This window comes from Zeus faber, assembly GCF_960531495.2.
Source record: "Zeus faber genome assembly, chromosome: 19".
In the NCBI taxonomy this organism is placed as follows: Eukaryota; Metazoa; Chordata; class Actinopteri; order Zeiformes; family Zeidae; genus Zeus; species Zeus faber.
The window spans coordinates 12396040-12411190 of NC_137206.1; the positions used below are offsets into that span (position 1 = coordinate 12396040).

Here is a 15151-nt window from a genome sequence, read left to right on the forward strand (position 1 = left end):
CAAACCAGGCAGTGATGTTGCCTGTCAGGATGCTCTCCACCGCTCCACAGTAGAAGGACTTGAGGATCCTCACAGAGACCGGGAATTTCCTCAGCTGCCTGAGGTGGTAAAGACGCTGCCTCTGTGATGTGGACTCCTAGGTACTTGAAGCTGCTCACCCTGTCAACAGAAGTCCCATTAATCACCAAGGGCGTGTGCGTCCTCAATTGTAATCCTCGCCTAAAGTCCACAATCAGCTCCTTAGTTTTGCTGACGTTCAGGTGGAGGCTGTTGTCCTGGCACCAGAGTGACAGGTCAGCCACCTCCTCGCGGTAGGCCTTCTCATCGCAGTCAGTGATCAGGCCCACGACAACGCTGTCGTCAGCAAACTTGATGATGGTGTTGGAGCTGGACCTGGCCACACAGTCGTGTGTACAGGGAGTACAGTAGGGGGCTGAGGACGCAACCCTGGGGGGATCCTATATTCAGGGTGAGGGAGCTGGACATGTGCTTCCCCACCCTAACCACCTGGGGCCAGGCTGAGAGGAAGTCCAGGATCCAGGCGCACAGCGGAGTATTCAGTCCGAGCTCCTTCAGCTCGACAGCCAGTCTGGTGGGGGCTATGGTGTTGAAAGCTGAACTGTAATCGATGAACAGCATTCGCCACCGGACGGTAGTCATTCAGGCAGGCAGGAGAGGCGATATTCGGGACTTGGACGACAGTGGACCTCTTGGAGCAGGACGGGACCACTGATTCAGCCAGGGAGATGTTGAATATCGTAGTGAACACCGGGGCTAGCTGGTTAGCACAGGTTTTCAGTACTAAATACTAAAATGTGCAAAAGTGGACCGGAGCGCCGGCGCAGGCGACCGCAAGGGGCCGCGCCACTATCACCGCTCTTGGACGTACTAAAAGGTTTTAAATGCGAAACGGGGTAACGGGGGCAGAAAACATCTTCAGCCTTAATGGGAAAAACATTGCATTTTTTTTTATTTTTTTTTTATCTGTTGTGAGGCATCAAATGTAGAAACAGCCTGTAGAAGATGAGTAAAATCGATATCAAATAAAACATTTCAGCCGTTAATATATCGGATAATGGTCTGAAAACATGAGCGCGAATCCTTAGACGGCCGAGAATGTCCCTTTTATTTCTCCCTTTTGTAACCGTGTCACTCAAATCTGGATTTGCTTCAGTTATCTTCTGTATTTCCATGTTTTTCAACTTTTCACCATCGTCGTGACTCCCAATGCCTGGTTCAATTTTCAGATTTTCCTATCGAAATAGTAGCTCATTAAGCCGCGTTAAGATCACATTTTTGGACCATTTTCCATTTGATGAATTTATTAAAAAATATTTGATATTGACTTTCTTCGTCTATTGCTGCCCCGCGAACAGTAGAAGACTGAATATTTCTCATCAATGTTAAAGATGTTTTTGCCTTTTAGCGTTCCCTTTTTCAAGTTGTAGCAAATTCACGTTTCTTCTTTCTCTCGACTCAATCCAACTCCTTCGCCCCTCTCCTCCTCTCCCTCCACCAGAGCCCAGAACATTTTCCTGCAGGCCATGCGCTCGCCGCTCATCCTCTTCCACGTGGTTCCCGCCGCCATGAAGAGCCGCTACGAGCTGCTGGCGACGCCGGGCGACCTGAGCTCGCCGCCCTGCAACCGGGTCCGCTTCAGCCAGGACCACGAGCAGCCCGGCGAGCGCTCCAGCGTGTCCCTCGGTCCCGACCACGCGCACCACAGGATGTTCCGGTCGGGCCAGCACCCCGGCAGCGTCAACCACAAGTGGGTCTGGCTTTCAGATTTTTTTTTCCGGAAAACGGTGGGACCATACCTTCACTTTTTCACTCCCTCGGAGGGAGACAAACTAATTGGTTTGACGGTTCAGGGCTGTAATTACACAGAAAAGAAAAAAAGAAAACTCATGTAAGTCTTCTATTTTCAGACTAAATAAGACGTTTCAACTTTGCCCCAAATAGCCACCAGCTCCCTCTGGCAAGGAGCACGCCAGAGTCCAGCCGGCGCTACGCCACCTTACCCCACGCCCCCGCGTCCAGGACCCCCTCCTCGGCCTCCTCGCCCTCCCTGCAGCGCAGGGTTAGCGCCAGCCCCTCCACCAGCTCCTACTTCCAGAAGACGGGACGCAGCCTCAACCTCCAGCTGAAGAAAGGTAACAAGTCCATGACGGCAGAACTGGAAGCACGGTTAGGTGCGTCTTTTGCTCAGGTTTTAGGATGCTTATTTGCAGGCGTGGACTTGGTAATGACAGCTTTTTAAGTCAGATTAGGGGCTTTCTGCCTCTTGGATTCGGAGTAAAGACCATCATTGGGCATCATTATCCACTTTTACCACTTGAAAGTCTCCATTTTCCATCCCACCATACACACACACACACACACACACACACACACACACACACACACACACACACACACACATATATATATATATATATATATATATACACACACTGTATATATGTGTGTGTGTATATTCTGAATTCATATCCACATAGGAAAGCCACCACCAATCAATATAACGGTCTGTCTGTCTCTGTCTGTCCGTCCGTCTGTCCGCCCGGCCGTCCGTCCGTCTGTCTGTCTGTCTGTCTGTCTGTCTGTCTGTCTGTCTTATCTATCTATCTATGTTTGTCCATCCATCCATCCATCCATCTAGATCAGGTCAAATATAGTATGGGGTGTTTAACTTCCTTTGTTCCAAAACAGATCTTTGATTTATATCGTAGAGGACGTTTACCGTTGTTTTGTGGTTTCAAGGACCCAATCAAGTGGGTGGAGAAATCGCTCCGTTTGCGGTTCAGGTCACCCGAGGAGGTTTGTCCGGAGGCCAACCATTGTGGTGGATCAGCTCAAAGGCCTCTTTCCAGTTCCTTCAGCGTCTCTCTCGTGTTTATATCGACTGAAGAAACACTTGGATCCACTGCAGCGTTTTGTCCGTCCTCCCTCGCTCCTGTTTTCCCCTTGCTCTTACTGGTGGAGGGAGCAGATGTTTTGCCGAAAAAGTTGGCACGGGCGCCTTAGCGACAGGCTCGGAGGGAATTGTTTGGCACGCCGGGGCGACAGCGCAAGCTAAACGCAATACGCTCTCGGGGAGCAGCAGTCACAAACTGCTGCAACATGCCTGCGCGGGTCCCCCCGAGCGCCGGCGGAACATTATGCGGCGTCTCCTGCAGCACGCGGCGACGGCTGGAAGTTACGACCGCTGACCTACGATGGTATGAAGCACTTTCGGCTCTGTTTATGTGAGCTATTGGTGGAGATCCAGAGAGAGAGAGAGAGAGAGAGAGAGAGAGAGAGAGAGAGAGAGAGAGGGAGGGGTGGGAGTTCATTAGTACAGAGTGAGAGAAAGAGGGCATCGTCAGTACGGTTTATTATCCCTCGCGGTGGCGGTTAAAGATGGTCGGCTTTCCTCCCAAGATTTCCCAGGCCATTACATGTAATTCGGCCTCATAATGTTTTAATCCCTCCGCCCCCAACTCCCACCCCGCACTTCCGGCTCCCGATCCGGCCGAGAACCGCGTCCGTCCATGCTCCTTCAAAATCACCCCCTGGCTGTTTTCTGTTTTTCAGTCCGGGCGATCGTTCCGCGGCTCCGGGCCAGATGGCGTCCAGAGGCAGGACAGATCTGGCCCCGGAGCGGATCCGGAACAAAACGTTTAAAGGATCCATGTTGTCTTTTGGTGCGCCGCGCCAACTGACGACCGATCCGACCTGCGTCCGTTACCAAACACGACCTGACTTTGAAACACGACAGCCCCTCCGAAAAGGACTCTGAAACTCAAAACTTCAGAACCCGATTCACCTCCCGTGAGAGTTTATTTTTCCCCCGTCTTCTCACTAATGTACTCTTGGACAGACTTCACCGGTTTACCTTTCGCGGCTGATTTTCTCTAATCATTTTGATTTGGCCTAAGTGCGCCCGAGTTACAAGTAACAGGGGCAGATCCAATGCGCGGTGAATTAACAAGAGTGCCTTAATCAAATAACGCAGTCGAAAAGGACATACACACCCCATTAAGTCCAATTCTAATGCGCCCGCCGCCGCTCCCCCCGCGTTTGCTGTTTTAATTGGCTTATTGGAGCCAGGATTCCCGACTAATTCAGAAAAGAAAAAAAAAAAATATATTTTTTTCGATTTCCCATTTTCCCAGAGTCCCATTTAAAATAAAGACGTCAGCAGTTAATTAACGTAGGCCTATTAGAGAGGCATTCTCCTAATTGTCCGGATTGCAGGCTGTTAACAGTGGAGATCTTCTAATGGGAAACAGTTGGGTTCTGTGTTTTAAGGGAGCGATGGGAGAAGAGGAAACGACTTCTTCTTCTTCTTCTTCTTCTTCTTCTTCTTCTTCTTCTTCATCTTCGACTTGACATACGGCGGCAAGCTGTATTCTGTCACAAAGAAAGCCCTCGTTGGGGTAGTCGAGGTTCCCCGCAAAAAGCAGCCGCTGTAACCATGCAGTTAGCCTGTCACGCGGCCACATCCCAGGATGACTTTTGACAGCTCAACTTTTTTTTTTTTTTTTTTTTACGCGCAAGTTTTGAGCAACTTATTTTGCTTGGTTCTGCTACTTTGGTATGCAGGTCAAACCCGTGACAAAGATGCCATTTAGGGTGCTCGCTCTCTCTCTCTCTCTCTATCTCTCTCTCCCTCTCTCCCCCAACTCACGCTGTGTCACCCCCTCTTTGTGATTCTGGGGGCGTAAACAACACACCTCGCCGGCGAGCCGACAGATACTCTTGACAGCCAGACAGTAAAGACAGTCGGGGAAAAAGTAGGTCATGATGAGCCATTAGAGGCGCTGACAGCTCTGCGAAATGAGCAAAACCTTCTGCGACGTGAATACTAATCACCACCGTAAGCAACAGGAAGAGCCTGCGCGCCGAGACAAAAAAAAAAAAAAAAAAACTTCAGTCGCGAAATAGAGGATTTCCAGACAGGGCTGTGTTCACCGTCTATCCCTGCGAATCACGTCGAACTCCCGTTCTTTATGAATCACCCGGTACCTCTGGGCGGATATAAGCCTATATTTAAATATTCTGTCAAAGACAAATTGGACTAGCGCGATGCAATTTGGTTTTGGCATGGCTCATCTTGTAGCTGACATTTGAAGAGCCCTTTCCTTTGCTTTCATTTGGCAAATCCCAGCCCTGGTCAGCAGGAAAGGTCAGGCCAGAGATGCTCTCATTTATCCATTATTCAATTTGCCTCCCTCCTCCGGACTAACAATTGATATTCATTTAATAAAGCGTAAAGGTCAATTCTTTAAAACTCAAATAAAGGGCTTGGCCAGTAGCTCATAGACCTGTAGCATTGTCTTTGCTTGAGGTTATTCTACTCCGTTCCGTCTTCGCTTTTATCCGCCGTTCCCCTTCATGAAGTGAGGTTAGAAGTGTTTCAAGATGGCGGTTAAGATTGGCGGTTATTCATTTTTTTCATTTATTCATTTAGTAATGATTTAAGTGAAATAGATTTGCAAAGGCAGAACGAGAGATGTTGTTAAGACACGTGGTCAACGGTACAGATTTGACCGTGACTCCATCCAATTTCATTATAAATCGTGTCTTTCATAAAAAAAAAATTGTACTTATTTCATGTTTTATTAGTGTATGCTCATACTGTTGGGCTTCAAGGAAGGCTGTACTTACACGGTACATGCTGCATAGTGTGCCAGCATCTTTTTTTACTTTAATTTACAAGGAATGTCCAAGGCTTGGACATTTCAAACTTTCAAACAAAAAAAAACAAAACAAAAAAAAAGGAATATCTGTGAACCCATAGATTTGCAATCTCCAACAAATGACTCACAAAACTTGCATTTCAAATGGCAAGCAAGGCTCTTAATTTGAAACTTCCATTGAGCTTCGCGTTTCGGGAGCTTTCTGATGCAATATGGTCGTGTAGTCCGGTTATTCTGGTCCGTACCCGGTGCTTAATCCGACCAGAGCTTGCGACAGTGGCTTAGCCGTCCGCATGCGCGTATCATAAACACTCAATTTTGGTTTATAGGATGCTATATTTAGAGCCAGGGACATTTTTCATTTTTTTAAACATCCAAGAGATTCGGGGAACCACACCCTGAAGGCACGCCAATGGAAAAACATCAAGATGGAAGTAAGGATGTTTTTATTAACTATAGGTTTGGACTCCATAAGCCATAATTTGATCCCTTCACGTTGGTGCCTCATGTTTCACGGGTAAATAATGAAAGGGAGGTTTGAGAAATGGAAGGATGGAATACTTTTAATTCAGGTCACGGTTTGATCAAAGCTTAGCTTTGGTACAAATACCGTAATTCACAAATCAACATCTGTTTAGGTGTTTAATAATTTCTGTACTAGAGAGTGGATATTTATATTAATGTATACCCATGCACTGATTCCTGAGAGTATATGGAAACAGGAAACATTTGTAATAGCGATTATTGTATTTTACTGTATTTATATAGCACATTTTGTACATGTGCTACACATGTGTACCTTACATAAAATTTGAAAGCTAAAAGCTAAAAATATAAATAATAACAAATATATATAGTAAGAAAAAATATCAATAGGAAAAAGATAAAACATAATAAATATAAAAAATCTAAAAAGATTAAAGTAGTAGAAAAAATATGATAGTATTTAACACACACACACACACACACACACACACACACACACACACACACACACACACACACACACACACACACACACACACACAATAACACAAAATGAAACCAAAGTAAATCCCTGAGTAAAACCAAGGCGAAAATGCTTACACACTTCGACTGATCCTCTTTCCACTATTTGAAAGTTGTATGGTAGGAATTCCATACATGTCGTTTTTCTAACCCTGCAGGCCCGGAAGGCCTCGGCTTCAGCATCACATCTCGAGACGTCCCCATAGGCGGCAGCGCGCCCATTTACGTCAAGAACATCCTCCCCAGAGGAGCGGCCATCCAAGATGGCCGTCTGAAGGCCGGCGATCGCCTGCTGGAGGTAACCGTCCTAAACATCACTTTACCACGACCGCAAATCGTCACCGTGTCATTCTTTTGCCTCAAACAGGAGACCTCGTCGCAGAAAACACGTGTAATTTGAGAGGAGCCGGATTGTCAGAGGTTTTAAATCAGCCCTCGCTGATTCTCCTCCATTCTTTAGATCTAATCTGCGTAAGCTTTTGTTGAAGTGAGTCATACGGTGTATTCCCTTTGGGCCCGGCAATTAAACTCTGGCTTTGAATTGCCGAAGAAAATGTAGTTAGAGGAACGTTATTTGATTATAGCGCACTCACCCTGACATGAAAATCAGCGAGTGCTCACTTTAGGGGTAAAATAACCCAGATTTAATTTGATCTGCAACTGGCTCAAGGAATAATCCATGCAAAGGTTATAGACAGGGCATATGGTTCCCTGTGGTTAAAACTGGAACAACTTTGGAGCCGTGTTTTACTCCCTGTACAGTAAGTACAACTTGTATGTCTGAGCATTATGTATCTGGGTATTTACATTTATTTTCCAGGTGAACGGAGTGGACCTGAGCGGTAAGAGCCAGGAGGAGGTGGTGGCGCTGCTCCGGGCCTCCCCCATGGGGGGCAGCGTGGGCCTGCTGGTGCTCCGCCAAGATGACCCCCTGCTGCCTCGAGAAGTGGTCAGTGCCCCCCTTTCACCACGCCCCACCACCACTGTTTAGGTCATAACTAAAGGGTATTGTCAAAGTTCAAATGATATTATATATATATATATATATATATGTATATATATATATATATATAAATAATCTTATTTTATATATTTTATTATATTGTTAGATAAACAATTTAGTAACATCATATAACAAGTCATGTTCTGCAATTCAAAAAATTGAATGTGTCATGGTCAGGACTGCTGTAAAGAAGGCTTGGTCCGATTTACCATTAAATCGTCTATCGGCGACCGACTCTGTCTATCGGCGATCGACTCTGTCTATCGGCGACCGACTCCGTCGATCACGATTGACATTGATGACAGATGTATTCTTTTTTTTGGGGGGGGGGTTTTAAACGCAAGGAAAAATCGGAGAATTGAAAGGGTGTAAGTGCAGTTTACCCTGTTCTCAAACTGGAAGGGAGAGAGAGCGAGAGAAGGGGAGGGAGAGAGGGGACGGAGGGTCCCCCCCTCTTCGCTCAGAGCTGTCCAATAACCACTGCTGATCGGGTCTCACTTCCCCGCTCTACAGTCCCGTACAGAGACTTTGAGGGGCAGGTGCTCAAAATGAAAAGAAAAGGCACTTGGACCCCCAGCTCTGGGCAAACGGAGCAGCACGGCGGAGCGTCTGTGCGCACATCGCCGGTGCAACGAGGTGCGAGGTTCATGAGGTGTTCCTCATGAATATATCTTGCCGAGACAATACACTACCTCGACACCCATTAATTAAAAATATAAAATAAAATAGGCGGCTGATAAAAAGGGCACCGTGGGGTCCATAGGGCAGGTGCTCGGATACCCCCCCCCCGCACGTACCTGCCGCTCAATATGCAAATACTGTGATAATAATACAGTTATATATAAAATAATGTAATAGAGAAAGATTTAGATAAATTTTGTTTCCTTAATTTCTTAAATGAAAAACGTCGAGTTTTCTTTGTTTCTCCTCCAGACAGCGGTGCACGCCGGCTCCCGTGCCTGTGTCTTTATTTTAAATCTATTTATTTTCGTTTGTTTCCTACGTGTAGGAAACAAACATCTGAAACACAACTGAGTGAAGGGACTGTCCAAGTCCTTACTCTGAACTGTTCCAAAAAAAACAAAACCTGTGCATTCGCCCAAGCCTACTGTAGAGACAAATATACAATGCAAAATGTGACCCTATGCATAGGACACCATGGTTGTATTGCGGCGGTACGGTTGCTAGTATTGGCTGTGGGTTTAAATATACATTTAGATGTATATCCTGCACAGGATGAAAAAGCGTATGAATACCATAATACAGGCTTGGATAACAATGGTATATTGGACTGGATATAACGTCCACGTCTCCACCGTGTCGCCGGCCTCTAAGCGCTCCTTGAGTCAATTTGTCCAAATCTATTTGCCCTCCTCCACTTTGGCTTTGGCTCCCCCCTCATTCCAATTCATGGACTCCCTCTGTCTACCTTGTCCCCCTGTCTAGCCTTATTATTGTTTGAGGAAGGGCTCAGGGATGGCCGGATGGAAGGCGGAGGAGGTGGGGTCGGGGGCTCAGGTTCATTAATGTTAAGGTCGGGCCTGAGGGAACGAGGCGACGGGGGGGGGGGGGGGGGGGGGGGGGTCCAGCTCTTTTATCTGGACAAACAGAGTTATCCCTCCCTCTCCCTCGCTCTCTCTCTCTCTCTCTCTCTCTCTCTCTCTCTTTCTCTCTCTCTCTCTCTCTCTCTCTGTGAGCTGATACCTCACAATTGCATTTCTGGAGAATTCCCTCCCGTGGCTGTGGGGCGGCGAGGCTGCGATAACACGTACGACACACAGACACACACTACACAAAAAAAAAAAAAATTATATATATATATATATATATATATATATATAATAAAATATCACAGACTCCCGTGGACTCCCACACACTGCGGTGAGGTGACTTTGGCTGTCGGGCACCAGATGGCAGGGCGAGTGCCCCTGTACAGCCTTTTTTTTTTCTCGCCAGCTCTGACACGCCGGCACGCCGAGACGCTGCGACACCAAAACCCTGTTAAGCTCTGCCTGGCACCCGGGCTGTTAACCCTGCCAGTCCCGACTTTAGTCCACAACGGCGGTTCAGTGGATTAATATCAGTAGCGGAAAGTACTGAAGTATAAGTGCTTTTTTTTTTTTTTTTTTACTGTACTTAAGTATATATTTTTATGTATCTTACTCAAGTATATGCAGTTTTGCAGACTTTCAACCCGCCCGGCTTATTTTTATATATACATATACATACACAGTATACAGTATATACAGTATACATATATATATATATGCACAGTATATATACAGTGTGTGTGTGTATATATATATATATATATATATATATATATATATATATATACACATCTCTCATCTGCAGAAAAAAAGTACAGTAGCATTTTCGACATAATTATGATATATTATATGTAGTTTAGATTATTATTTAATATAATATAGACTATTATACACTAAATCTGGCTACTGGATATGACAAGTACCTTTAATTTTAATACTTTTAAGTACATTTAAGAGCAAGTATTTGACTTATTTTACTCAAGTAGAAACGCCACTGTGGTACATTCGCTTTTGCTCGACTTTTGTGTCAGAGGTATTTGTACCTTAACTCAAATGAAAATGTCGGAGTACTTCTTCCATCGCTAATTAAAGCCTTAAACGCTGATTGGGAATTGTGTTTATTTTCTGTGTGCCGAAGGTTTTGTATATGAATCAAGGCGCTTTGTGCCACCGCAGCTGCACTCCCAGCGTTTCACGCACTATATTTTGCTGTTTTATTAATTTATTTAGCCTGTCCCAAGTAGCAAGTAGCAACTAGTAATAACACATGCTGCCTTGCTCAAGGGCACTCTGGCAGCACAGGGACGACGGTGGTGTTTTGGGGGGTGTTTGGGGTGCTACGGAGGCTGAACGGAGGGGTTGTTTGAAAAATGCACGACGTTCCCCGGCTTGACGGGGGTCCTGATAATCTCTCTCAGTCTTTCCTTCTCTCTCTCTCTCTCTTTTTTTTGTCCTCATTTTCTGGAGAAACTTTCCACGGGCGCCTGGGTGTGAACCGCTGGTTAATACTTCATTAGCCTCCTTGTCAGATGAGCGTTCTCCCACTTTGTGACTCTCTCTCTCTCCCCCCCCCCCCCCCCCCCCCGCTCTCTCCCCCCCTCTCTCATTCTCTTATCTGTCTTCCTTATCTTGCCCGCTCTTCGGCTTCGCCATGTTGGAAACACACTGAGGAAAGAGACGCAGACAGCCGAGGATTTGAGGAATCGTAATAATCCCCATTGTACAAGAGTGTTCATAAAATTCTGATTAGGCGGGATGGATCTCTCTCCCCCCCCCCCCAAAAAAAAGTCACGTTTGTCTCTCTCTTTCTGTTCGTTAAGAGTCTGAGTCAGTCGCCCCCCCCCTCCGCCCGGCGTTGAGGCGAGGCGCACGTGTCGCTGGCCTTTCTGGCACGCACGTTCCCCACGTTAGTGTAAAAGAAAGGCGGAGAGGGAGCGGCTCCTTTTGTCTGCTTGACATTTTGCTCGCCGATGTTTAATGTCAGCTTCGAAAATTCCCCCCCCCCCCCCCCCCCCCCCCCACGTGACATCTCGCCGCGTCGGGATCCGGGTATAATACGTCGGAGCGAAGACATCCACCTGTAGAGAATTAATATTACCCTCCGTCGTCGCCGCCGCCTCCGTCGCCCGTCCCCTTGGGAACACGGTTTGTTGGTTTTTCGCAGCCTGAAATTACGAGCGCCGTAATCATCGTGGCGATGCTTTCGTGGGAATCCATGGAGCGAACTCGACCGACGGGACAAAAGGTCACGCTAACGGGGGAGGCGGAGCCGCCCGGGATTTTCTGTCTCACTTCTGTCTCGGAAGGGTTTCGTTTTTTGGACCTTTCTCACCCTGTGCGCGCTGTCTCTTTTGTTCTCCTTTTCGTCCTTTGCTCTGTTGTCGACACATGTCCACGTGCGGTGATGTTGGATGAATGGTGTTGTTGTTTTGGACAGAAATCTGGCTCCGTGGGTGGCCTTGGTGGGGGATCGGGGGGTTCCAGCGTTGGGAGAAAAGTAGACTCAGCATTGTCGCATTTACTCTACAGCATATTTATACGTACTGTAAATATACTGTACATATTTACTGTATGTATCCTTGAATTCCCTTGAATTCTCTCGTATTTCTCTTTTCATGATGTACGCCTTGGGTGGATGTTCCACTTGTCTTGCGTCTTGTCACTTCTTTGCACTTTTACTTCCAAAGAATATCCCGTACAAAGAACACGCTTCGTAACCTATGACTGCTTATGAAATGATTACCGCCGAGGGAAAAAAATACAATTGTTTTGTAATTATATCCAAAGCGGCCGGCACTTGATGATTCATTCCTCGGCTATTCGCACTCTACTTGCGCGTCCTCCTCTCAATCCCGACTTCAGACGCAGTTACTTCAGACGCAATAACCTGATTCATTAAGGCGAGGCCCCCAAACGCACACATGCACACACGCACACACACACACACACACACACACACACACACACACACACACACACACACACACACACACACACACACACACACACACACACACACAGTATATAGTGTATATAAGTATATAGTGTAAGCAGCCGCATGAATGACCACCTACTCCCATTCCCTCTGTCTGTCTCACACATGCCCTCGCTCAAACACAACAGTATATAAGTATATAGTGTAAGCAGCCGCATGAATGACCACCTACTCCCATTCCCTCTGTCTGTCTCACACATGCCCTCGCTCAAACACAACAACACACACACACACCTTTCATAAATGTCCACATAGCCGTCGGCTGATATTTCTCTCTGGCGTTTATCTCCTCGTGTGCCGCGCTGTGTGTGCTTACACCTAAGAGCGACACGTCGGCTGTGTGCTCACCTCCCCCGTGATGGAAAAGCCATTGCCAACTTCCCTTGATATAATTAGGGCGCGTCCCAATTTATTCCGCCGCTCAGGCGTGAGGCTGCGTCGCCGATGTTCTAGAAGTGTCAGTCTTACGTCTGGTGTATTTTCGGGATGGATCATAACTGGATTTTTGATGGAACTCGGGGGCGGGGGCGGTTGTGTCGCTGCATGACTCTTATCATTGACTCGCATACTTAACTTTAACTTGAGCGTGTACGCCGCCCATGAATCAGCGTCACGGCCGCGGCGACAGGTCTAAACACGCGCGCGCACAGCCCTCGTTTTATTGTCCGCGCGTCCCGCAACATCACGCTTCTAATTGCGGCGTAGACCGAGGGCCGAGAAACAAATGGATATGTGGAGCTGGAGCTCCAACACTGCGGACCGCAGCAGAGCAATTAAACAGTACATTAAAGTCCCCTCTTTATGATCATATCACACTTGTCACTGATCCATTAGTAGCCATATCTGCCAAGCAATGAGAATCTTAATTGCGCAATTAATTCAGGCCTCTTGATTGATGTGACAACCAAATTTATGGCTCGGGTGAATGCAGCGGGAGGCAGCAGACGAATGCGTGACAGTGTTGCTGACAATTATAGCGAACTAATGGCCCGGTTCATAAGCACCAGCTCCAGTTTTCTGAATTTAAACCCTGCCCATCCTGTTTTTTTTTTTGGGGGGGGGGGGGTTATTTCAGCTAGAAAACGAATACGGTAGCCCTTCGCTGAACTGTAATTGCAGCAATCAGGATCCGAGCATTTAAAGATTGTTGCAGCTGCAATGATCCTACTTATACAAGGCCCTGTAAATGGTTATGCGGGGAAAAAATGCTCCGACTTTCCCCCAAAGTGCCTCAGATCGCCAAACAGGCACCCCATTGTTTCCCACGCTCCCAAAACTGGCCAACGAACCTTGGGACTGTAAAAACTCTCAAAATTATTCAGTGCAGATGTTATCTCCTGTTCTGTCTTTACAAAGTTGCCTTTTGTTGTGCTGTTTTGCGGCACGCTACGGTTTCCATTCATGACTTCCCTGTTTCTCGAGGAGAACAGGCCCACGGAGCCGTATCAATTTCCCCGCTCCCGAGATCCATTTACCGAGTCGGCAGAGGGAGAAATGAATTGACACGAGGCAAATGACGTACAAAGCTAAACACACTCTGTCTTGTCTGGAGGCAGCTGATGTGGATCAGAAGCCTGGTATAATGTAGTCGTCTTTACCCGCTTTGCCTCAGTCACCTCCGGTGAAGCTTCTCTCTGATAAAGGATGCAAGCCTGCGCTCTTCCAAAGAACTTCTCGAAGTACAAACAGTAAAAACCTGAAAACAGCTCCGGGAAAGGGTCCAATCGGATAGAGGATGCAAAGAACGCCGCTGTGGCTTCTTCTCATTTGCATCACATTAACAATGCCCACTTTTATTTCAGGTCCCCTGGGATTTGCCCACCCCCCCCCAGTCCAAGTCACTTTTTCCATCCAGCTATCTATTGATTTGTATTCTGTCTACGAAGCCCACGGTGATCAAAATCATGAAGAAAATAAACAACACCAGAAATGATAACCTTATCATCGTGATCGATGATTTCATCTGCGGTGAGCGAGGCCAACATTTGGCCTCCGTTCTACGCCTCCTTTTTAGCCTCTCCGTATTGGAGCTTAAACACGACTTTGGTTCACCGGCCTTCGGAATGTCTACATTTTAACACTCTTTAGCTGTTAAGTTGAGGCCGTGATAAAGAGCCCTGTCTCCAAGCCGTGGCACAGCTACAGGCATGCCAGAAAAATGACATCTGTGCCGTTAATGTACTTAGGTAGCTTTTAGAGTAATGCATTTTTGTGAGTCTCCACCAGGATGAGGTAATGCCTCGCAGCTTCTTGATAACAATGTGCCAACGGTGAAAATCTTCCTTGTCTCCCCCGGAGTGGTTTATTTTTATTGTGTTGTGTCATCTTACAGAGCTCGGCACATCGGCGTAAAACCTTGGCAACAGCTCCACGAGAGAAAGATCGTGTCTCGGGAGATCTATTTGCTTTGCTGGAGCTGATAATTTGCGGCGCTCCCCCACACCTACACACTCACGTAATTGCGCTTTGCACGTTGTATCAACTCATTTTGAGTCTTCCTCAGTAATCAGCAATAAAAGGGAACAGGTGTTCAAAATGTAGTTTGGAAATTGCTTCAGTATTGCAAAAGTTAAAGTGGACCTACTACGCTTTTTCCTTATTTTCTGTCATATATAACGTTACAATGTGGGATGTTCGTACTGGACGTGGCCAAAGTGTCAGATAATGAGGTAAAGTACTAACAACGTAATCGCTGCTTTTCAAAGGTTGTATCCACTCTCTGCACGAGCTGATGTCAGCTCGTCACAGATTTCTTTATATGGTCGTCTGCCCCATCCCATCCGCGTGCTTCTCCAAACAAGACCAATATAAATAGCTTGTATTTACTGTAGATGTATTTATTTTATTTCATTTTCTCGACTTTCACACAAAACCAAAAAATCCCCGCACCCGAGAGCCCCGGTGCGCCTGCGAG

The 15151-nt window shown here is 46.7% G+C and overlaps 1 protein-coding gene across 1 annotated transcript in view; it reads left to right on the forward strand.

Annotated features, from left to right (window-relative positions):
• Positions 1–15151, forward strand: part of pard3aa (par-3 family cell polarity regulator alpha, a) — a 350702-nt gene that overhangs the window by 156929 nt on the left and 178622 nt on the right. Inside the window, exons 9-12 of the mRNA XM_080020374.1 lie at positions 1520–1768; positions 1963–2153; positions 6848–6987; positions 7510–7638. Coding sequence (XP_079876500.1) covers positions 1520–1768; positions 1963–2153; positions 6848–6987; positions 7510–7638 — 709 coding nt within the window. The remainder of the gene's footprint in view (positions 1–1519; positions 1769–1962; positions 2154–6847; positions 6988–7509; positions 7639–15151) is intronic.